The 22,429-nt window shown below is 35.0% G+C and overlaps 1 protein-coding gene across 1 annotated transcript; it reads left to right on the top strand.

Annotated features, from left to right (window-relative positions):
- Window positions 1-1,500: 1,500 nt before the first annotated feature.
- LOC105772684 (protein TIC236, chloroplastic) lies at window positions 1,501-22,310 on the top strand. Its single transcript, XM_012594090.2, has 24 exons — window positions 1,501-1,702; window positions 1,809-3,871; window positions 5,264-5,462; window positions 5,560-5,619; window positions 6,507-6,611; window positions 8,276-8,416; window positions 9,587-9,649; window positions 9,964-10,194; window positions 10,294-10,377; window positions 10,819-10,976; window positions 11,097-11,622; window positions 14,554-14,724; window positions 14,826-14,885; window positions 15,407-15,529; window positions 15,945-16,220; window positions 16,499-16,564; window positions 16,679-16,810; window positions 17,500-18,327; window positions 18,419-18,699; window positions 18,961-19,217; window positions 20,093-20,331; window positions 20,453-20,644; window positions 21,269-21,541; window positions 21,799-22,310. The coding sequence occupies exons 2-24, from the start codon at window positions 1,926-1,928 to the stop codon at window positions 21,943-21,945; spliced, it is 6,558 nt and encodes a 2,185-aa protein (XP_012449544.1). The 5' UTR covers window positions 1,501-1,702; window positions 1,809-1,925; the 3' UTR covers window positions 21,946-22,310.
- The last annotated feature ends 119 nt before the right edge of the window (window positions 22,311-22,429 follow it).

Genomic DNA, 22,429 nt, shown 5'->3' with positions numbered 1-22,429 from the left:
ATTTGATATATTAATTTTGATTTCTGTAATTATACATTTTTTGTAGTTTAAATGTATATATGAAAATTTAATTTTGATTCAATTATACATATTTATAAAGATAAATACATCAATTTATTTTTATATTATATAAACATAATTATATGTGTATGTAATATATAAACATAAAATGATATTTATACTAATAATTATGTTAATTTATAAGAATTAAATTAAATCAAAATTTTATATATAAAATTACACAAAATCAAAATTTATATATAATTTCAAGACTGGGATGTTGATTTTGTTTGATGGAATTTCTCAATAGATTCCTTCTTCTTCTTGTTGTATCTTTCTCTTCCTGCCCAAGCCCCTCTCTTTATTTTGGAATCTTTTCTTTTTTTCCATTCTTTTAAGTAAAAACAATTTGAAAATATTTTAATGTTTACTTGGAATAAAAACTTATTATGGTTTAAAAAGTATATATTTTAATCTCTGGTATTAATTTCATCGAGATCCTCATTTTAAATTAGTTCTTAAATTTTAAGACATTCTAATTATATTCTTAAACTATTGATGTTATATCATCATATCCTTTCATCACTAAAACATTGAATTAAACTATTAATGACATGTAAAATATTATGTGACATAATTTAAAATAAAATTTTAAAGAAAATTTAATATTGTAAAATAGATGCCTTAAAAATCTGGATTTTAAGGACATGATTTTACGTGTCATTTAATGATTAAATTAATAGTTTCAATAATGGAAGGACTTGATCGACATATCATCAACAAAAGATGTAATTAGAATGTTTTGAAATTTGAGGACCATTTTAGAATGAGGGTCATAATTAGAGATGATTGATGCAATTAACTCAATTTCATTAATTTACTTTATAAAACTGAGAAGATAATTAAATTGTAAAAATTTGATATATTGTTATTGTACCAAATACTAACTCTTTTCATAAAGGGAATGAAGAAATTGATAATTAGCCCTTTAAACTTTTATCGGTTCTTGCGGTAAAAGTATCATGGAGACCCCTTTAATAGGAGTTAAATTGTATTTTGCCCCTTTTATTAAAAAAATAGGTAAATTATTTTTTATATGTTAGAGCAAAGAGCAAACTAATCGTTTTGTTAAAATTCCATCAATTTCTATTGTTAAAAACTAATAGCTTACAAAATAATAAGACAATTACACATGGTGTATCACATGAGCCCCGTTCTAATGTATAATGATCAGATTTTAATAATAGAAATGAAAAAAATTATTTTTTAATTTATTATACAAATATTAATTTACGAATTTTTTAAATAGAAAAATAAAGTGAAATATGACTCTTAGGACAAAAGGGTAGAAGGTATTTTTACTTGGTCACTTGCTGATGGAGGTACAGGTAGGTTGTTTTACAACGACTAACGGCAGATAAGGTTAATGAGGTCATTTCGTATGTTTCTGGGTCGCATTTTTGTCAACAAAGGCAATAAACTCCACAAAGTTTTATTCTTGTTATCTCTTCTTTGCTGCCAGTTGCCACGCAAACTAACAAGCAAAATATCACATTGAGAATTCGAAAGCAAAGCCAAGCAAGCAACCCATTGCCTTCTCTTCTTGTTCTTCTTCTTCTTTAAAGAAAAAGACAGAAAAAAAGAAGAAGAAAAGAATTCTAATTAGGAATAACGAAGGCGCAAGCATTCTCAAGACTTCCAGGTTTCCTTATTTTTCCCTCCCTGTAAACCTATAAATTTTAGTTTCTTCTCTTATAAATATATGGGTAAATTCTTTTTTGTTGATTTGTTGAATTTGTAAATTTTAGGGTTATTTTGGAATGTTGGCAAACTTTAAGATTGTTTGAATTGGAAGGGGACTAAGAGCAAGGAGGTTCTTGGTCCCCAAGAGAATGAGTTGAAGAAGACCTAGAAAGTAGAGGAGAATGAGCCTAGAACTCAATTCCCCTTTTCTCGGGATACCTCTGGGAAGCTCGTCAAATGGTAAGATAAGCAACCGGCATTGCCTGGATTTTAGTAGAGGGAAGCTCCTAAAAAGAGCTTTTCGCAAGCGTGTATCTGCGGAGAAACAGAATGATTGGATTGCTCAAGCTATCAGGTTTTCCCATTTTTGTGGGAAAAATATTGAGATGTTTAGGAAAACCATTGGGTTGAGAAATGGGTTTGTTGCCAAAAGTGTTAAGGAGCCTTTTGCTGGGAGTAAAGCTCTAGTGAGGTCTTTGTCTCCGTTGTGGAATGAAGGGTTACTGTTGGTTAGATGCTCTGTTCTTGCTTCTGTTTTGTCTGCTGTGTGTTTAATGGTTTGGTATGGACAGAAGAAAGCTAAAGCTTTTGTGGAAGCAAAGCTTTTACCTTCAGTTTGTTCAGCGCTTAGTGAACATATACAGCGCGAGGTTGATTTCGGTAAGGTTAGGAGTGTTTCTCCATTAAGTATCACATTGGAAGCATGCTCCATTGGGCCGCATACTGAAGAGTTTTCTTGTGGTGAGGTTCCCAGTATGAAAATTCATGTTCAGCCTTTTGCAAGTTTGAGGAGGGGCAAGATTGTAATAGATGCAGTTTTGTCTCATCCTAGTCTATTGATTGCACAAAAGAAGGATTATACTTGGCTGGGGCTACCCTTTTCAGAAGATGTTCTACAAAGACATTTATCAACTGAAGAAGGGATAGATTATCGTACTAAAAGCAGGAGGATTGCAAGAGAGGAATCTGCCACTCGCTGGGCTAGAGAGAGGGATGATGATGCTAAGAAATCAGCAGAGATGGGTTACAGTGTTCCTGAGGGAATATCAGATAGATCTGAAGATGATACTGTTAAAGAGATAGGATCTTCTGCTGAAATAACAAGCTCAAAGTCATTTTCTTGCTTGGATGATAAGATGCATCAGAGGGATCATCATTGCGTGGACACCAATGTTGATTATGAGACGAAACATGCTGAATTGGAGAAATCATTTGGTGTGAAAATTCCAGGTTCAGGGCTTACGTTGTGGCCAAAAGTTATTAAAGGGTCTAAAGGAAACAAATTCAAGAAAAAGTTTAATGGGAGAGATACTTCCTCTGCTGGTGTTGCTGCTAAGAGACGAATACTTGAGCGCAGTGCATCTGCAGCGGTTGCATATTTTCATCGTATATCCCTAGAGGACTCTTGTGATCATTCAGAGGCATCTGGAAGTTATGATTTATCGGATCTTAATACCCACTTGTTGAAAAATAAAGATGATTCTATTGCTGAAACTTCTGTTAACATTAATAGTGGTGAAGGAAGTTTACTCGCTTATAACCAGGACGGGAAACAATGTGAAGAGACAGAAAACCAGTCTATTAATGATAATGCAACTCTAGAAAATTTCAGTATCTTACGTGACCCATTTCTTATGACTCTTGAAAGACTTAGCGGTGTTAGGAAAATTGGCAAAAATTCTCCATATGATGGAAATGCTGCAGCAGCTGCTAAAGCAATGAATTCTAAAGTATATGGTGAAGATTTGGTTTTTGATGTTGTAAATAGGAATATGGATGAGGATGGGTCTGAGGGTGAAAGGAGTCATGCATCTCCTTTTACTTCCATACTGTCTGATCCCACTCCAGCATACCATTCAGTTACATTTTGGCCTTTGGGCTTGAAATTTAGCTTGCCTTCATTTCCTGCCAACACGGGGGAACGGATTTCCAACTTTTTAGCTGAATCCTTTCAAAATCTTAAATTTGGTGTGGCTCCAAAGCTTGAAGATATTGTAGCAGAACTTGTTGATGAGGTAGATGTGGCGCAAACTGAAGGCATTGAGAAGATGCTTCCAGTTATTGTGGATTCCGTCCATTTCAAGAGTGGAACACTGATGCTGCTAGCATTTGGTGACAGAGAGCCCAGGTGCAACCTCCCCTTCTACTCTTGACCTTTATGCATTTATGCATGCATGTAAAAACATATTTTAATTTATTTTAATGATTTCTTTCTTATGTCTGATTGACTGGCAATACAAGCTTTTATAGTCATGCATGGTATTCCATAGGAATTTTTTACTCCCATTCTGATATGGTCTGCTAATATAACAAATCTCATTTGGTTTCTGTTGATATTTGTTTTGGAGGGGAAAAAAGGAGAATCTTATACTTGCATACTAGATGGCATCTTGTATATGATAATACGTGGGAACTAATATGTGCTTTTACCTGTATCTCTTTGAGTTTCACCATACTCATTTTTGCTTTAAGGAAGACATTGTTCTTTAAGGTTTTGTTTGTTTAGATTTTTGCTTGCACATTTTAGAGTTATGCATGTAAAATGTAGTTTTTTATCATGCGATTTCCACTGGATATCTGAGTTTGGTGTTTGAATGAAGTATTTGAGAAGTTCAAGAAATTGTACTATCGTGAAATCCATGATTTGAGTAGTTGTTTGGGTAACAATGAACAATTTGAAATGATCTCAGCGACCGAAAAAGAGACTTTGAAAAAGTAAAAAAGAAAAAAAAAAGGGAATCAGTTATGCCTCGTCGTTTCTTTATATCTCACTTCCACCACTGTGCAACAACTGCACCAAACTTTCAAACAAAATGAATTCCCTATCATTAAAGTTACCAGTTGAACCTATTAAACCACCATTTTAAGTAACTCTAAACCATCTTTAAAAGAGTCAAAGGCCCACCATTTTCGCCCTCTCCAAAAATTTTAAACTAGACACAAAATTAGTAACTCATGTTCTCAACTTTCTATAACTTAGTTTCTCTACCAAACATGCTCTAGATACTGGGCAAGTCTGAAGGCAAAGAAAAAAAAAGATGATGAAATCAAATTTGGAGGAGAGGAGACTAAGAGGTAAGAAAACTACTGAAATTGATGTTAATGGTATTGCCAAAAGTTGAAGGCATCTGTGGTTGAGGAAACATAGGACTAGAGAGAGCTGTACTATCTTCTAGTGTTTGTCTTTTTCAGAAGTACTTAACTAAGTCAGTTGCATTTTGAAATTTGGCCATTGGAGGTTTAATCTAAAGCATGTAATTCATTCCCTCACGCTCAGTATTCAGATCTAAAATGCCGACAAATTTACCAAATTCATTGTCTTGGTTTATGAAATGAAGTATTCAACACATTTTAAAAGTGAAATCACTCTTGAAGTACAATCCTCCTTGACATAATCCATACACACTTATTCTATCTAACTTTTGTCTAACGATGTGTTTGCCATGTCTGGAGAAAAGTTTATGAACAAGAGATGGCTTATATTAGTTCTATATATTAAAATGTTTGATATTGTTTGTAGAGAGATGGAGAATGTCTATGGATATGTGAAATTCCAAAACCATTATGGCCTTGTGCACGTACAACTCTGTGGTAACTGTAAAACTTGGAGATCAGATTTGGTGTCTGACGATGGTGGCTGGTTGTCTACTGATGTTTTCATTGACAACTTAGATCAGAAATGGCATGCAAATTTAAATATTTCCAACCTCTTTGTTCCGGTAAGGTATAAAAAGAATGTGATGATTAACTTTTCTGTCTGCATTTGATCCAGCATGAATCTGATGTCTATGTTTTCCCTGTTTATCTTTTCTACAGCTTTTTGAAAGAATTTTAGAAATTCCAGCCACATGGCTTAAAGGAAGAGCCACTGGTGAGGTGCTTTTCTGACTTCACTTTGTTTTTTTTCCTGCAATTGTGTTTTTTGTCATTATATACAATAAATATCGTGTTGTGATCTTTTAGAAGCAATATGGACAACCAAGTTATTTTATACGCATTCCAGTAATGTTCAAAGTTGCTTTTACTATTCCAATATGATATTTATGATCTCTTTTACTCCTTTTCAATTGACTTCTCTTTACTTCTTAAATTTCATTGCTGACTTCAATGGAAGTTGCTGAGTGAATTTCATGCTTTACTTCCCATTGCATGATCAATGAAGGGGGATAGATTTCATAGTATCATTACACTACATTAGCATGTTGCTCCAACTCTCATTTTTCATGAAGTATCCATATCTGACACATATCAGACCATGGCCATGGCTCTAAAGACATTCCAAAAACATGAATAACTTAGAAAATAGCACATATACATGTCAGAAACATGCTTGTATTTGACACTCTCATACTTTCACCCAAGTCCGAATTACACAGCATTAGTTTGTAGAATGGTTGATATTTATGAGAGTTTAGCACTATGAGTATGATTTGTGTCCATCCCCCCTTGCCATTGGAGGGACAATTTTTCATGAATTGTCACCTAGAAACATATCAAATGGCAATGGATGACGTTGTTTTAGGCCTTACAGCTTTTATTTTTCCCCTTAATAAGTAGAAAAGATTCTACCAATTTTGACTGTTTTCTTATAGAAGAGAAAAGGAATATGATACTCATACTAGAAGTACTGATTGGTTGATATCTATATCCTTGTCAATTTTGTTTATTGGAAGGACTATATTCTGCAAGAACCGAAATTCCTACTTACAGTCTAAAGTGATGAATGATTGATCTATATACCGGTCAACGTTGTTTATTGGCAGGTTCACTTGTGCATGTCAAGGGGGGAGACATTTCCTAATCTTCATGGACAGCTTGATGTGACAGGGTTGGCCTTCCAGATATACGATGCTCCATCATGGTTTTCTGTATGTCCTTGTTTCTTTTTCTCTATACCACTTCCCTGCTTCTATATCCTTCGAGATATTTCTTGTAGCACTCCATCAGAATCAGCAATATATAGTTGTAGCAAGTACTCCAAAACGGTTTTTTTTTTGCTGGGTAGCATGTACAAGGTGTGAAGCTCATTTTGCATATCTTGTTGCCTGGTTTTCAATTTACCATGTACTGTGTACTTAATGCCGATATGATGTATGAAGAGCTTTTAGTAATTTATGGCCAGCACATGCAATTGAAATGAGCACGAAAAAAACATTATTCTCTCTGTAGCAGGTTCTAGGTCTGAAAGTCATTTTCTATGTAGTTTGTTGCGTGGTTAATGATTGTCTCTGTTTTATACAGTTTATCACTCTATCTGCAAATGATGCATGGGTACTCTTCTTTCTTTTTCCTGTTTTTTTGTTGTTATGTTCCAGTAGTCTTGAATGCTTTAGTTATTTTATAGGTGCTAATGGTACATTCCAGTCTTTTAAGATTATGACATGAACTAATTTTTATCTTCATGGGGGAATTATAATTCAATCAGCCTAATATGAATAGATTTGGTAAGATTCAGTGTTTGCAGTTAGTATGAATTGAAGAGTGGCATAAGAGAAGAGAAGCTGGTTCATGTATTCCTCTTTGTAGATTTTCAAAAGCTGAAGCCGGTGCAGTTGTTGGGAAATAATTTCCTCAAGAGTCAGTTTTTTATTTCTTTCTATAGGAGTTGCCCCCATTTTGATGGCAATGTACTGGCCTATTAGTAAATTCATCATAACTTTGCTGTCTCTATGCTACATCATTATTTATCTTTCCTTTTTTTCTTTCCACAATTGTTGGCAAAAATTGCTCAAATGTTTAGCTTAGATTGCCCAATCCTTCTTTTCAGATGCATTACTATTTTTCTCAAATTTTAGCAATCAGTTCTATTGCAAGACTAAACTCCATTTGGCTTGGGTCTTGATGTTTAATATGGGAATTGCAAATGTTCTTACAGATGTCTTTGCCTTTGTTATTGCATCAATTTGAAATTACTTTTCTGGTCTGGGTGGTGCCATGAGGATATCATTTTCTTAAACGTTTGCTGTTTCTCTTTTCCTGTTGTCATTAGGTTATGTTTTCTCTGCAGCGATTGAGATCTAAACATTTGAGAAAGATGGTTTTAGCAAAAAAATGAACTTGAACTTTGCACCTAAAAATTGATCCAGCTGAAGGAAGAACATTGACTGGATGAATATCAAGTAAACCTTGGCTTGATGTCTGTTAATAAAAACAGCAAAAGTGAGAGATGATTGCTTAGAAAGGAAAATTTTATGGCTCTGCATGAAACTTAATAGTATTCATATACTTGATTTTTTTAGATTAAGGTTTTCTTTTGCAAGTTGTATATATTGATGTTGTCTGTGAACATCACACTAATCTTGCATGTCCACTTTTAGTTTTGGTAATATTCTCATCTTTCTTGACATAGGAGACCGGAAAAAGTAGTCTAAGGTTTACTCCTTCTCTGCCTTTTCATTTGATTATTTTATGTTCATGAATGCTTTGCACTTGCATTGATACATTTAAATCAGTTAAACTTGAGCATTAGGTTAAGGACCTAATCTTATATGCTCTCTGAAGTTATTGATCTATCCATTTTTTTTCTTTGCAGGATATTTCAGCAAGTTTATGTTTCCGGGGTCAGAGAATATTCCTTCATAATACACGTGGCTGGTTTGGTGATGTTCCTTTAGAAGCTTCTGGAGATTTTGGCATCCACCCTGAGGAAGGAGAATTCCATCTAATGTGTCAGGTATTTACTTGAGCACAATCTGGCCTGGCTTTGCTTGATGACATGGTTTCTGAATCAAACTGTGTTATTATACCGGAAGAACTCTTTTTTTCAGAATTCAGAATAAAAGTGATGCTGCTATAGGTGCTAAAGTAAATCTGGATTTTAAAGTTATTCAATAGGACTATTGGAGGTTTTTCATGCAATTGAAAGAGGGATAATCCCTATTGATAGTTCGATGGTCGATTAAGTTCTTTTCTTTGTAGCTTGAGCAGTTGAATACATGATTTCTTAGGTAGTATTTTTCGCATTGGTCAAGTTTGAGGTTTGTTAAGTCCTTTTATGTAGGTTAGGCTTCCCACTTCCTCAATTTGCTTCATTTTGGATGCCTAAATTAGTATGAGAGCTCAAGATGTTTATTGTCAATTTATTATTTCTGACTTACAGAATTTGTACTTGTTGTCAAGAAGTAGGCTTGTTCTATTTGTTTTAGTTGTTAATATTGTGCCTACATGCTGTTGGGAGTTTTGAGCAGTGCCATCACATATCTGTTACGCTTTGGGATTGCTGTAGTGTTATATTCAGGTTGGACTATTTTGTCTATTGCCAATCGATTTTGTGTTTCATGTTTAACATGATCTTCATGTTTCCAAAAAGAAAAAAAGAAAATTTCTCTCATGTTGTGTTTCTTTCTTCTTTCATTTTCTTAGTTGTAATCATATTGAAGATTATTCTTCAAAATTTTCATTGTTTTCTTTGGTTGATAAGAAGGTTGCTATCTCTTATATTATAACCACCAGCTTCAATCTGTTTTAGTGCTAGGTTTCAAAAGGAATGTGTGAAGTTAGATGCATATTTGAAGATGAGCTGTAACTTCGGTGATCACTTCAAAGTTGCTGTCATAGTAGCAACTTTGCCCGTATATTTTGCATTTTATGGAGTCTGTAACTCTGTGTCCACTGATGGAAGTGTTTGATTATTGCTTAAATTTAAATGCATGTATTTATAACATGCATTTCACGATATTCACGTCTGAACTTACTGTGAAGAAATAAAAGAAGTCATGGCTTGTAATCTTATGCATTCTCTTTGAGCTTGAAGTGGCAGCATTGCTGTGATCCTTTTATCTGGCACATGCAGTGTTTTATTTTCCCCCAAATTTCTAATTGTGTCACCGTTACTCATTTCCAGGTTCCATGTGTGGAAGTAAATGCCCTGATGAAAACCTTCAAAATGAAGCCTTTGTTGTTTCCGGTACGCATATCATGTATTTTTATCATCCTCAGTGTTACCATCTCAATGTCTGCTACCATGGTTAATTGTTTAGGATGACATATTTTTATTTCTTAGGACTTCTCTGCTCTCATGAAGTGATGCCTCTACTGTTATTATTATTGTGATCAGTGCAGGATGACATTGTCATTTTCCACTTCAATCAGCATTAATTAGTGCAGGATATTTTAATACACTTTAGGTTCATCTTTATATCTTTCCACTTCTTGAGGAATTTAGTATGGTTACATCACCTCTTAATTTTCTTTCATATCTGCTTTCTATCTTGATTGCAGTTGGCTGGTTTTGTGACTGCGGTGTTCAACTGTCAAGGTCCACTGGATGCCCCTATCTTTGTGGGGAGTGGAATGGTGTCTAGAAAGATATCTTACTCTGTTTCTGATGTCCCTTTGTCCTCTGCATCTGAAGCAATGTTGAAAAATAAGGAGGCTGGTGCAGTGGCAGCATTTGACCGTGTTCCATTTTCATATCTGTCTGCTAATTTTACCTTTAACACAGACAACTGTGTACGTTGTTTTCAATAGAAAATCATGTGTATTAAGATGAACTTTTTTTTGAACATAAGTGCTGTGGCAAGCTCTTTGAAAATGTGTGATATGTGATAGGTTGCTGACTTGTATGGAATTAGAGCTAGTCTTGTGGATGGTGGGGAAATTCGAGGAGCAGGAAATGCTTGGGTTTGTCCTGAGGTATGCTAGTACCCCATTTCCTGCTTAATTAGCTTGTCTGACAGAAGACTTAATGTCCTTGGAGTATCATCTTATTCTATCACTTTTTTCTATTGTCATGTTGACCATCTGCTTCATTCCTTCTTTCTTGATCTGTTTGTTGGCTATGATATTGGAATTGCAGAGCTTGGTTGACTATTTTTATACATTGATCTGTTATTTTCTGGACTAACAAGGTTGCTTCTTCTATAATGATATTATTTACTTGTGCACAATTGTTTGTGATTTATTTCATGCTGGGTGGTTGGCTTTTTTTTCTTTTCTTTCTTATCTTTTGTCCTCGGTAAACTAGTTGGTGAAGTGGAAATACAGTAAATCATATGTTTCTTTGTCCCACGATTCATTGTATATGCAAAAGTTATTTCTTCTGCCATTCTGATGTATGGTACTGGCATGCCACAGGGTGAGGAAGATGACACAGCAATGGATGTAAATTTCTCAGGAAATTTGTCCTTTGACAAGATTATGCAACGATATATACCAGGTTATCTTCATCTTATGCCACTCAAATTAGGAGATTTAAGTGGAGAGACAAAACTTTCTGGATCACTTTTGAAACCGTAAGCTGAACATCTTCTTGGATGAGGACCACTTGGTTTTATTTCTCAAATTTCTGCTTGTTTCTACTTTGGTGCTGCTTACACTTTAAGTTGGTTAATCGACATTCCTTTTGAACATAGGAGGTTTGATATCAAGTGGACTGCACCAAAAGCTGAAGGATCATTTAGTGATGCTCGGGGAGATATAATGATTGCACCTGATTGTATCACTGTTAATTCTTCATCTGCTGCTTTTGATTTGTTTACAAAAGTTCAAACTTCATACCCTGAGGAATTCTGGCTAAACAAAAAGGAGTGCAGTGAGAATATCACTGTGCCATTTACTGTTGAAGGAGTGGAGTTGGACTTACGTATGCGTGGTTTTGAGTTTTTCAACCTGGTCTCCTCATATACTTTTGATTCTCCAAGGCCTACTCATTTGAAAGCAACAGGAAAAATAAAATTTCACGGAAAGGTTCTGAAGCCTTCTATTATAAGCGACGAAGCTGTTGGTCCTGAGGCTGAGGGGGAATCTGAGAAAATGATGGATAAAATAAGCAAAAAGAGTCTTGTTGGTGACTTGTCGGTCTCAGGTCTCAGACTGAATCAGTTAATGCTGGCACCTCAGTTGGTTGGGCAGTTGAGCATCTCTCAAGACTCTGTCAAGGTATTGTGCACAAACTTTCTCCACTAAGCAAGATACCTATTAAAGCTTTTCTTGCATTAAAATTAGGGCATCTTAGAATGCTAAAAGTTTTTGTGTACATGAGAGGTCTATGAGATACTGCTAAGAGGCGAGATGAAACTTTAGCATGCTGCAGTAATTACTTTACTGCAATATAGGCAATATAATATAGAGGCTTGAAATTTTTTTGTTCTTTCATTGAGTCAAGAGGAGGGAAAGGAAAAAGAAGTCATGGGTTCAAACTGTGAAAGGATGTTGCTTTTACTGAGGATGCTTAGGATAAGGACCTAAATAGAGTGATGGTCTGGCATTGCCTTTAACCCTTATAGCCTATACGACAAAGCGTGGAAGGTTTAAGTTGTTTTTGTCGCTTCCAGGTGTCTATTGTTGACTGGTGATATGACCTCTCTACAACACTAATTGTAATCTGATCAGATGGTGAAGAAGTTTGCTAACCTTTCTTAATAATTCTTCTAGGAGAAGTTTTAGACTTAAAACTGAGATTAATGGCCTGTTTAGAAACTTGAGTTTGAGTAAGAAAGGATTTGGAGTTACCAATCCAGTCTTTTTGTTTGGATATTAAATAAAAACAATTGAATTTGGATTTGGTAAATTCAACATTAATTTTAGATAGTTTGAATCTAGAATTTGAAATTCCTTTTGAAACTAAGTATTTCTGAAGTCTACCACATTTCCTTATCTTCTTTAGCTCTACGTGATGATAATCAACCTTTCTTGGTTATGAAAAACACAATTATATAATAATATAAATTATCTCTCAGTTCAGTTATTTAGTTTATATGTGTTGCCATCATATTATTTTTTAATGTTATAATTGAATTCAAGATATTATGTACTTATATAAATTTACGTTTGTAATTAATTTGTTTTATATAGATTTTGACTCGTTTATGCATTTTGATTGTGTTCAACTTTTATTGTGCCATGTTTAATTATTTTCTTATATTGGTATCATATAATTATATTATACTAGAAAACATCAAAGTCTAATTGAAAATATTCGGGTATCATGTCTCGTGTCACTGTGTTTGCATTTTTTGTGATTGTTATTTAGGCAATACATATTTATATAAAATTTTAATAATTTGTTTATGTCAATTTCGACATGTTGACCTATTCATGTTGTGTTAATGTTATTTTTCGCTTTTCATTGTACTTTATTATTGACTGAGTTGAACATATTATTAATTGTCATATTTTAATTATTAATTGTTGAGTTTAACATGCTACTAATTAAATACAAAGCCAAAAGTTGCATTTAGATCCAAATCCAAATCATGAACTTGAATTTGAAAGTTTATATTCATCCTGACAAAGAACTTTAGATCCATAAATTTGAAATCTAAAATTTTGATTGTCGAAACCATTTCTATTGATATTCAAATCCAAATTTAAGTTTTCAAATTCAACTTCAAGCAAGTTTGGAATGGTTGCTTCCTCAGTTTAACCTTTTAAAATGTTGCATCCAAGAGGTGCCAGTCTTGAAATTGTTTCAGAAAAATATATATCATAGCAAAGTAGGATATATGAAATTTGCCCATTACTTCTCTTTTACAGTTGTTTTTGTAGCTTCCAGGTGTCTACTATTGACTGGGTAATGATTTATCATGCATCAATGAGTGTTATCTTAAGATGGTGATGAAGTTTGCTAGCCTTTTCTTGTAATTTGTCATTCAGTTCTGAACTGGGAAATCTTTTAGACTTAAACTGAAGAAAGAAGAAAAAAAATAAAACAACTTTGAAATGGTTGCCTCCTTGTTCTAATGTGATAATTACATGGCAATTTGAGAATTTATGTGGTTAGTCTAGAAACAAATGCATCCTTCCTAGTTACATTATGCATGCAAGAGTTGTGTTGGAAGTTTTTCTGACTAACATAGAATAAAAATGTATTTTGTAGGCATTTGGCCTATAGAATGTTTCTTTCCTATTTAAAGTTTTTTCCTGACTCCAGTTTACGAAGGGAGTATTTTAGCAACTATATTTCTATAGGTCTTTACCTTTTTAATTCTTAAATAGAAAATTGGATTTAGTTAGCTTTTTTGTGGATATTTGAAGCATACATAACCAATGAAATGGGAAATAACTTGTATTTCAATGCTATGAATAAGATGGCTGCTACCCGGTTTATAAAAGGGAAATAACACGAATTTCATCAAAATTAGATAATGTGATGAGGTAAAAAAATTATATGATGAATAACTTTTCAATGCAAGTTTAATTGACTACGGATGTAGTCATTCTCAATACTTGTGGCTAACTTAATAAAACTATATTTTTGTTATTTTGCTGTTTCATTCATTCTGCCTTTTTTATTTACTATTATTGGAGCTTGTCCTTGTTATCAGTATATGCCAACTAATTAAATACCCGTTTCTGTCGAGATGATGAGATCTTAGTGTATCTATTTGATACGAAAACCTCTATCTCGTGTTTGTGTACTATATTGTGATCTTTATTGGTCTTACAGTGTATAATTTTGAATTCTAAGTTTTGAAAAGATAAGAATGCATCACAAAAGTGTATATGCCAGTTAGTAATTTATGTCTTTATCATCAAGAGCCTTTATTAGAAATAGGGACTTAGCCCAGTCACCCACCTGCAGGTGGATTCTCACAAAGCTGGGTTTTGATCCCTAGTTCTTGCCAATTATCCTTTCGTAGCATCCCATTGGCCTTTGGCCTCCTTTCTACCCAAAAAAAGACCTTAGGTCTGTTTATGTTGGGCTGAGTAAAATACAAGTAAACATTTCCTTTCAGGATGTCAAGTATTTCATTGTCAAATAGAGTATCTGTGGTGGAGGTCCATAGTTTATTCTTATTGTGTACACATATATTGCCAATTCTTTCTCACTTATTTACAACAAAATTTTTATTCACCCTGGTTGTGCAGTTAGATGCCGTAGGCAGGCCAGATGAAAGTCTTGCAATTGAGGTTGTGCAGCCTTTACAATCTGGCTCTGAGGAGAACTTGCAAAATGGAAAACTATTCTCCTTTTCTCTTCAGAAGGGGCAACTGAAAGCTAATATTTGTTTACGCCCACTTCATTCTGCTACTTTTGAGGTATATTAAGATCTTTCCAGTTTAGTTTGTAAAGTTAGAATCAGTAAGTGCTAAAGGTCAAATGAACTTGAAACGTTCTTGCCATGCGTCTGTTGTTGCAGATACGCCACTTGCCACTTGATGAATTGGAGCTTGCTTCACTTCGTGGAACAATACAGCGGGTAAGCTTTTATGTGGGTCTTCTTGTCAGCAAAGAAAGCTAATACTAGAGATTACAGCTGAATTGAAATGATAGGAATTTTCTTTAGGGAGAGAGCAAAAGTGAATACACTCAGTTTGTTAATTTGGCTAGAAAGAATCCAAAAGTAAATTCTATTTGGATAATAATAGCATTTTTAAGCTTGAAGGTAGTAATATCTCTCCTTTTCTGTTCTTCTCTTTCCTCTTTCAATATTTGAGAATAGAGAAGAGGAAAAAAGGGAGGGGGCCAGGGGGGTGTTTTCTGTACATTATACGTTCTAAAATTTCTAGAATCTAAAGAAATTTCTACCATCTTTTGTGGTGCTTGTATTGATGTTTTAAGCTGTTGCTGATCTCCATCTCAAACATTTTGTTCCAAGTGAAGTTTGATGGGAGCTTTTTCTAGTTTGATGATGACTATTGACTAATCATTTAATATATCAGTTGCTAGTGGTAATTTGAACTGGAAATAGTTAGTTAATCATTCTTTTTCGACTTTCAGGCTGAAATCCAGCTTAATTTCCAGAAAAGAAGAGGTCATGGTGTTCTATCAGTTCTTCGGCCTAAATTTAGCGGTGTGCTTGGTGAAGCCCTAGATGTGGCTGCTAGATGGAGTGGTGATGTTGTTAGTATTTGAAGCTTCTATTCCTTTGATATGTCGATTTTTTCTGGTTATTTTATCGGGTCATCTCACATGAAATTTCTGTGACTTACATATATATATGTGTGTGTGTGTATTATTTTTGTTTGTGAATAGGTTTGAAATTCTTTCAACCAAGTTTAATTTTAAGTTGTCTTTTTTACTAGTAGTGGTTTTTAGGCGATTATATTATATATCCAGTTCAGTATAAAATAAAGTTGGTTGTTTATCTTACTGATCTTGTGATTTGGAATTTTCTTTTTTGCAACATTGATTTCTATTATCACATGCTAAAGATTTTACAAATCTTTAAGGACACCATTCTTAATTTCCTGCATTGCAACATATAGACACTGCAAACTATGATACTGATGTTACTCGCTGACATGAACTTTTGTAGATTACGCTTGAGAAAACTGTTTTAGAGCAAATTAGTAGCCGGTATGAGCTTCAAGGTGAATATGTATTGCCCGGCAGCCGGGATAGAAACTTTTCTGAAATGGGAATGGATGGTTTGTTTAAAAGAGCAATGACAGGACATCTTGGTAGTGTCATATCTTCTATGGGAAGGTGGAGAATGAGACTTGAAGTTCCCAGAGCTGAGGTTGCTGAGATGCTTCCACTTGCTAGACTCTTGTCTCGAAGTATAGATCCTGCTGTCCGTTCTAGATCAAAGGTTGTTTTGGGTTTTATTTATTAATGGATTTTTTCAATTTTCTCAAGGCAGCTCAGATTGCAGGAAGCATTTTGGTAGTTGCATAACAGAGATTTTATTCTTATGAACTGTGCCCACTTCATCCTAACCAATTTCTTCAAAATGAAAAATAAGAGTACAAATGGTTTTAAACATATTTAGAATTCTCTATAGTTGTTTCTTATTTGCATTTGGAGATCTCTCCTGATTATGTATTCCTTCCATTTAAAAATCTTCATGTTTCTTGATACTGTGTGCAGGATCTTTTCATTCAAAGTTTGCAGTCGGTGGGAGTATATACTGAGAGTCTTCAGCATTTGCTTGAGGTACTTGGTCAATACCTGATTCTAGTAACTTCTATGACATGAACTGCATGTAGAACACACCAAAATTCAGTTCTTGTACTTTTCTACACTTTTGACAGCTCTTTGAATTTTTAGGTAATACGGGGTCATTATACTGCATCAAATGAAGTTGTTCTTGAAGACATAAGTCTCCCAGGTTTAGCTGAACTTAAGGGCTGCTGGCATGGTTCTCTTGATGCAAGTGGGGGAGGCAACGGAGATACTATGGTGTGCATAACATGAATAAGTTTCTGAAATTTTTGTTTTTCAAATATGAAATATTATAGCTACTGGTAAGGCCAGCATATAATCATGTGATTGGCGTGCAAAAATTGTTGTGTGAAATAATGAGGTCAGGATTTCTTCGTGTGAAGCTTAATGAAACTGGATCCTGGATGCATATTGTTAAGTGGGATAAGTATTTGGTCTTCTGTGGTCTTATTTAAAGTTGGGCCCGTCCACCTATTACCATGTGGTTTTAGGTTGGATACTTAACACATCTATAGTCCTTCAAATGGGAAAAGCCAAGTTTATATTTGTCCATCATCATTCACAAAAATTTGGATTTACAGCCTGTTATAACTATATCTTAGGAATTATAAAATATGAATATTGCTGGTGTATTTGTTAAGGTTGTGCAAAAACTCCTAAAACAACATGCAGGCTGTCAATCTCAAGCAAAAAATTATATCCATTTTTTGTGAATTATGATCTCAAGCACAAGGCTCCTATGGGGGACCTTCTCTTTCTCTCACTTTTTTGAACCCAAATTTCATATAAGGAATCTTAAATTTTTTGTTTAATTTGCATTTTTTGGAAGAAATGATTGCCATTTATCATTTGCAGCAACTTTTTGGAACTTGTTTCCATGCAGTATATTTCCTCTGACATTATTGGTTCTTGTAAATATTTTTCAGGCAGAATTTGACTTGCATGGGGAGGAATGGGAGTGGGGAAGTTATAACACTCAACGTGTAGTGGCAGTGGGTGCATTCAGTAACGATGATGGTTTGCGTCTTGAGAAAATTTTTATCCAAAAGGATGATGCAACAATCCATGCTGATGGAACTTTGTTGGGGCCAAAAACCAATCTTCATTTTGCTGTTCTAAATTTTCCTGTTAGTCTAGTTCCTACCATAGTGCAGATTATTGAATCATCTGCCACTGAAGCTGTTCATTCTTTGCGACAATTGCTGGCCCCGATTAAGGGTATATTATACACAGAAGGAGACCTCAGAGGAAGTCTTGCAAAACCAGAATGTGATGTACAAGTAAGGCTCTTGGATGGTACCATTGGGGGCATTGATCTTGGGCGTGCTGAAGTTGTTGCTTCCCTGACCTCAAGCAGCCGCTTTCTGTTCAATGCCAAATTTGAACCAATCATCCAAAATGGCCATGTACACGTACAGGGAAGTGTTCCTGTTACTTTTGTCCAAAATAGCATCTCTGAGGAAGAAATAGAAATAGAAACAGAACGAAGCGAGGCAACTTTTGTCCCTGGCTGGGTGAAAGAAAGGAGTAAGGAGTCAACTGATAAAACTAGTGAGAAGAAAACCTTCCGAGAGAGAACAGAAGAAGGTTGGGATGCTCAGTTAGCTGAAAGTCTTAAAGGTTTAAACTGGAACATCTTAGATGTAGGAGAAGTTAGAATCGATGCTGATATAAAGGATGGGGGCATGATGTTGTTGACAGCATTATCTCCTTATGCAAACTGGCTTAGTGGCAATGCTGATGTCATGCTTCAGGTGGGTTAACTAAAGGTAAAGAATTTGCATAACATTTGACCGAGTGTAATTTAGTAGTAACTTTCAATTGTTTTCTCGTCTTTTAAAACAGGTTAGAGGCACTGTTGAACAACCTGTGCTTGATGGATCTGCATCATTCCATAGGGCATCTATATCCTCACCTGTACTCAGACAACCACTTACAAACATTGGTGGCACTGTACATGTGAAATCAAATAAATTATGCATAGCTTTATTGGAAAGCAGGGTAAGCAGAAGAGGGAAGCTGTTTCTAAAAGGGAATTTGCCCCTTAGAACAAGTGAAGCATCCCTGGGTGATAAAATTGACATGAAATGTGAAGTTCTCGAAGTACGGGCAAAGAACATTCTGAGGTGAACATGATTTATGATGCATAATATAATGACTTTGTTCCTAAATGCTGGTTCTTGTGTTTATTGTGAGTATTGATGAAAGGGAGTAGTTGCAGTACTCTGACCCCCAGCTGCCATCTGGCATTTGCCCCTACTCTCCCTTTAGATCCATATACAGAACAGATCTCCTTCCTCCTGCCCTCTTGCTTCCTGTTAGCTGTCTATTTGTATTGATTTCTTTCACATGTTGCTTGTGGAAAACTGAAATCTTGCTGAAATCAGTGGCCAGGTTGACACCCAGTTGCAGATAACTGGTTCCATACTGCAGCCAACCATCTCAGGCAATATTAAGTTGAGCCATGGAGAGGCATATTTACCGCATGATAAGGGTAGTGGAGCTGCACCTTTGAATAGGCTGGCATCAAATCAGTCTAGGCTTCTGGGTAGCGGTGTCAACAAAGCAGTTGCTTCTAGATATGTCTCACGGTTTTTCGGTTCTGAACCTGCTTCTTCAAGGACCAAACTCCCACAACCCTCTGGTAGTATATGCCATTCGATGTTTTCAATTCTGATGCCTTTTTCTTTTTTTCTAGCAGTCACCGAATACAGCAATAGAAATCAAGACTACTCTTTTATATGGTTTTAGAATTTTGAAGCCTTTTTCTTTTTTTCTAGCAGTCACCGAATACAGCAATAGAAATCAAGACTACTCTTTTATATGGTTTTAGAATTTTGAAAATTTCAGTAGAAAATATTTCTTTTTCAATAACTGAATAAGACTCCTAGGAAACAATTTTATGCGCTATTCAATACCCATTACTTGTGGATTTATCAATCTAGTTAAACACAAACAAGTCTCTCAATTAGAAAAGAAAATTGGAGGACTTTTCCTTCAGGTAGGTTCTTAGATAACTTGAAGAGGTTCAAGGGCAAAACCTCTGATAGAGGATTTTCTTCTTGTGTTTCAATACTTTGAAGCCTCTCATGGGTTACAAATACAAGTAATAAGCTACTTTGATGCAACAAGAAGTGGAAGAAGGAAAAAAAAGTGAAAAATCTATTGGTAATTTAAGAATTTATGGCATCAGGTTAAATTTTGTTTTAGAAAATTATGGATATGGATATGCCTGGTCTATTGATGTCTAAACCTTTGGTTTGCTATTTTTAAATGCTATTTAACTTAAACTTATATTTAGATTTTGTTCTTATTTTCTGCACAAATTAGGTGATACTGACAAGATGAAGCTTCTTATTAAAAAGAATAATAACTATTGTCAATCTCCTGAAATGAAGAATACAGATTTACCATCAGTTCTATGAACATGCAGAATCCTGTCTATTGTTGTATAATTAATTTGTCTTTATTATTTGTTTCTGATCTTCCATGTGAAGTAATTATTATTTCTTTTTTCAGTTAAGTCAGCTGGAGTTGAGAAGGAGATGGAGCTAGTGAACATTAAACCAAGTGTTGATGTACGCCTTAGTGATTTGAAACTTGTTTTAGGACCAGAATTAAGGATAGTTTATCCTTTGATTCTTAACTTTGCTGTTAGTGGGGAACTCGAATTGAATGGCTTGGCTCATCCAAAGTGGATAAAACCGAAGGGCACTTTAACATTTGAAAATGGTGATGTGAATCTTGTTGCAACTCAAGTGAGTCCTATCTATTTCTATGTCACTCTTGTTTAAGCTTCTTTCCTTGTGCTCAAATTTGTTTCTGGTGGACTTTTCTTTTATTGCATTTAATATGCTGAGATTGACTTCTCCAAATCAGGTAAGGCTTAAGCGGGAACATCTCAATATAGCAAAATTTGAACCGGAGTATGGTTTAGATCCAATGCTGGACTTGGCTTTGGTTGGATCAGAATGGCAATTCAGGATTCAAAGTCGAGCCAGCAATTGGCAGGACAAGTTGGTGGTGACCTCAACACGTTCTGTGGAGCAGGATGTTCTCTCACCCACTGAGGTAACTACTAATTAATAAAATATGTTTGATGATGCATCATTTTTCTGTTCCCACTGGGTCCCCCTGAAATGATCTATTCTGTCTTACATGAGCTGTAAGCGTTTGTCCCACTTCCTTTTAGCAATGTGCCAACGGTAGAATGATACAATTCAAGGTTCCCTTAGAAACTTTGAACCTAGGAAAGTAGATTATAACCTCTTGTACTAGGGTTGCATCCTATGGTGTTATTAAATGATTTATTATTCGTAAACAATGATGAGGTTTTCTGGTTTCTTTCTTTCTAAATTGACCTTGTAAGGATAAAGTTGTCAAACATCATTCTTTCCTATATCGTGGAAATTTGCTTGAGATGTAATGGCAAAGTTGAACCTATCTACTAGTTTGTTTTGTGTACCTTCATTCATATTCAATGCATGTCGCCGATCTCCATGCCACATGTGATATTTTGTTCTGGTTTTCTGTTTATCTAACAAGGCATCCAATGAGGCAGGGCATTTATAAGTTTAACAAGGATATGTGAATATTGCCCTAAGTTTTAACGTAGCTTATCCCCTTGTTTGTAGTTGCCAAATTCAGCTCTCATGGACTATAGTGGGTTGTTTTGAATTTTGCCATCTTGTACAGGCTGCTAGAGTGTTTGAGAGTCAATTGGCTGAGTCTATATTGGAAGGTGATGGCCAACTTGCATTTAAAAAGCTTGCGACTGCAACACTTGAAACGCTAATGCCAAGAATCGAAGGGAAGGGAGAGTTTGGTCAGGCCAGGTGGAGGCTAGTGTATGCCCCACAAATCCCTAGTTTGCTATCTGTTGATCCCACGGCTGATCCTCTCAAATCTTTAGCCAGTAATATATCCTTTGGAACAGAAGTTGAAGTCCAGCTTGGGAAACGTTTGCAGGTAAATCTAAATTCTATCCATTCTTTTTTTTTTCTCTGATCAATATTTCGCTTCGTGTAAGCAGCTCTTCCTTCACGCAAATGAATTAATATATAGAATACCAAAGTAGGGAAAAGAAAAACCAAAATTGTAAACAGTTTTTGTTGGGTGCTTTGATTATGCACTAATCATCTGAACGTGGCTCAATAAGCTTCTATACGATCTTCAGTCAATGTTGAACTTTGTTCTTACCTGGTGCTTTTATCCCTCTCTCTTAGGCCTCTATAGTTAGGCAGCTGAAAGAATCAGAGATGGCTATGCAATGGACCTTGATTTACAAGCTTACAAGTCGTCTGCGAGTTCTACTACAATCTGCACCTTCCAAACGTCTTCTTTTCGAGTATTCTGCTACCTCGCAAGACTAATCTGCTATCAGTTGTTTGTTTTAGGGCAAACCTGCTACCTGCCATTTTCAGGGCTTTGCACAGGTAAAAGTGCCACAGTGATGCTTATCCTTCAAGTAAAACGAAGGGTAAGAGAGGTCTAGGGAAGGGGTAGTAGTTTTTGAAAATGCAAAGGTAGGTTTAGTTACGTATTTCATTCTTTGCTCAAAATGAAGAGCTTGTTTATATTTGAATCACCTTCATCTTTGTACAGATGTAAAATTCAACAAAATGATAGTTTCAAGAGTAAATATAGTATTGCTCAATCTTTAGCCTTTTCAACTAAGCGTATCAAATGTAAGGAGTGATTTCATGAACTAATAAAATTAGATTTCTTGGCTTTCCAATTTGCAAGTTTGTAACATCCATTCTCATTTGGATAAAGCAAAGATTTGAGCTTGTTAAAGTTTTCCATTTGATTCAAAAGAATCCAAATGAACGAGTGAGTAAATAAGGGGGTATAAAA

Source organism: Gossypium raimondii, chromosome 6 (genome assembly GCF_025698545.1).
Source record: "Gossypium raimondii isolate GPD5lz chromosome 6, ASM2569854v1, whole genome shotgun sequence".
NCBI lineage: Eukaryota > Viridiplantae > Streptophyta > Magnoliopsida > Malvales > Malvaceae > Gossypium > Gossypium raimondii.
This window is presented reverse-complemented; position numbering and strand designations above follow the sequence as displayed.

Excerpts from the sequence above, each read along its gene's own strand:
- LOC105772684 (XM_012594090.2), top strand. The coding sequence starts at position 1,926 with ATGAGCCTAGAACTCAATTCCCCTTTTCTCGGGATACCTCTGGGAAGC. Across the intron at positions 5,463-5,559 it reads TTTCCAACCTCTTTGTTCCG|CTTTTTGAAAGAATTTTAGA; the intron begins GTAAGGTATAAA and ends TCTTTTCTACAG. Across the intron at positions 9,650-9,963 it reads TGAAGCCTTTGTTGTTTCCG|TTGGCTGGTTTTGTGACTGC; the intron begins GTACGCATATCA and ends TCTTGATTGCAG.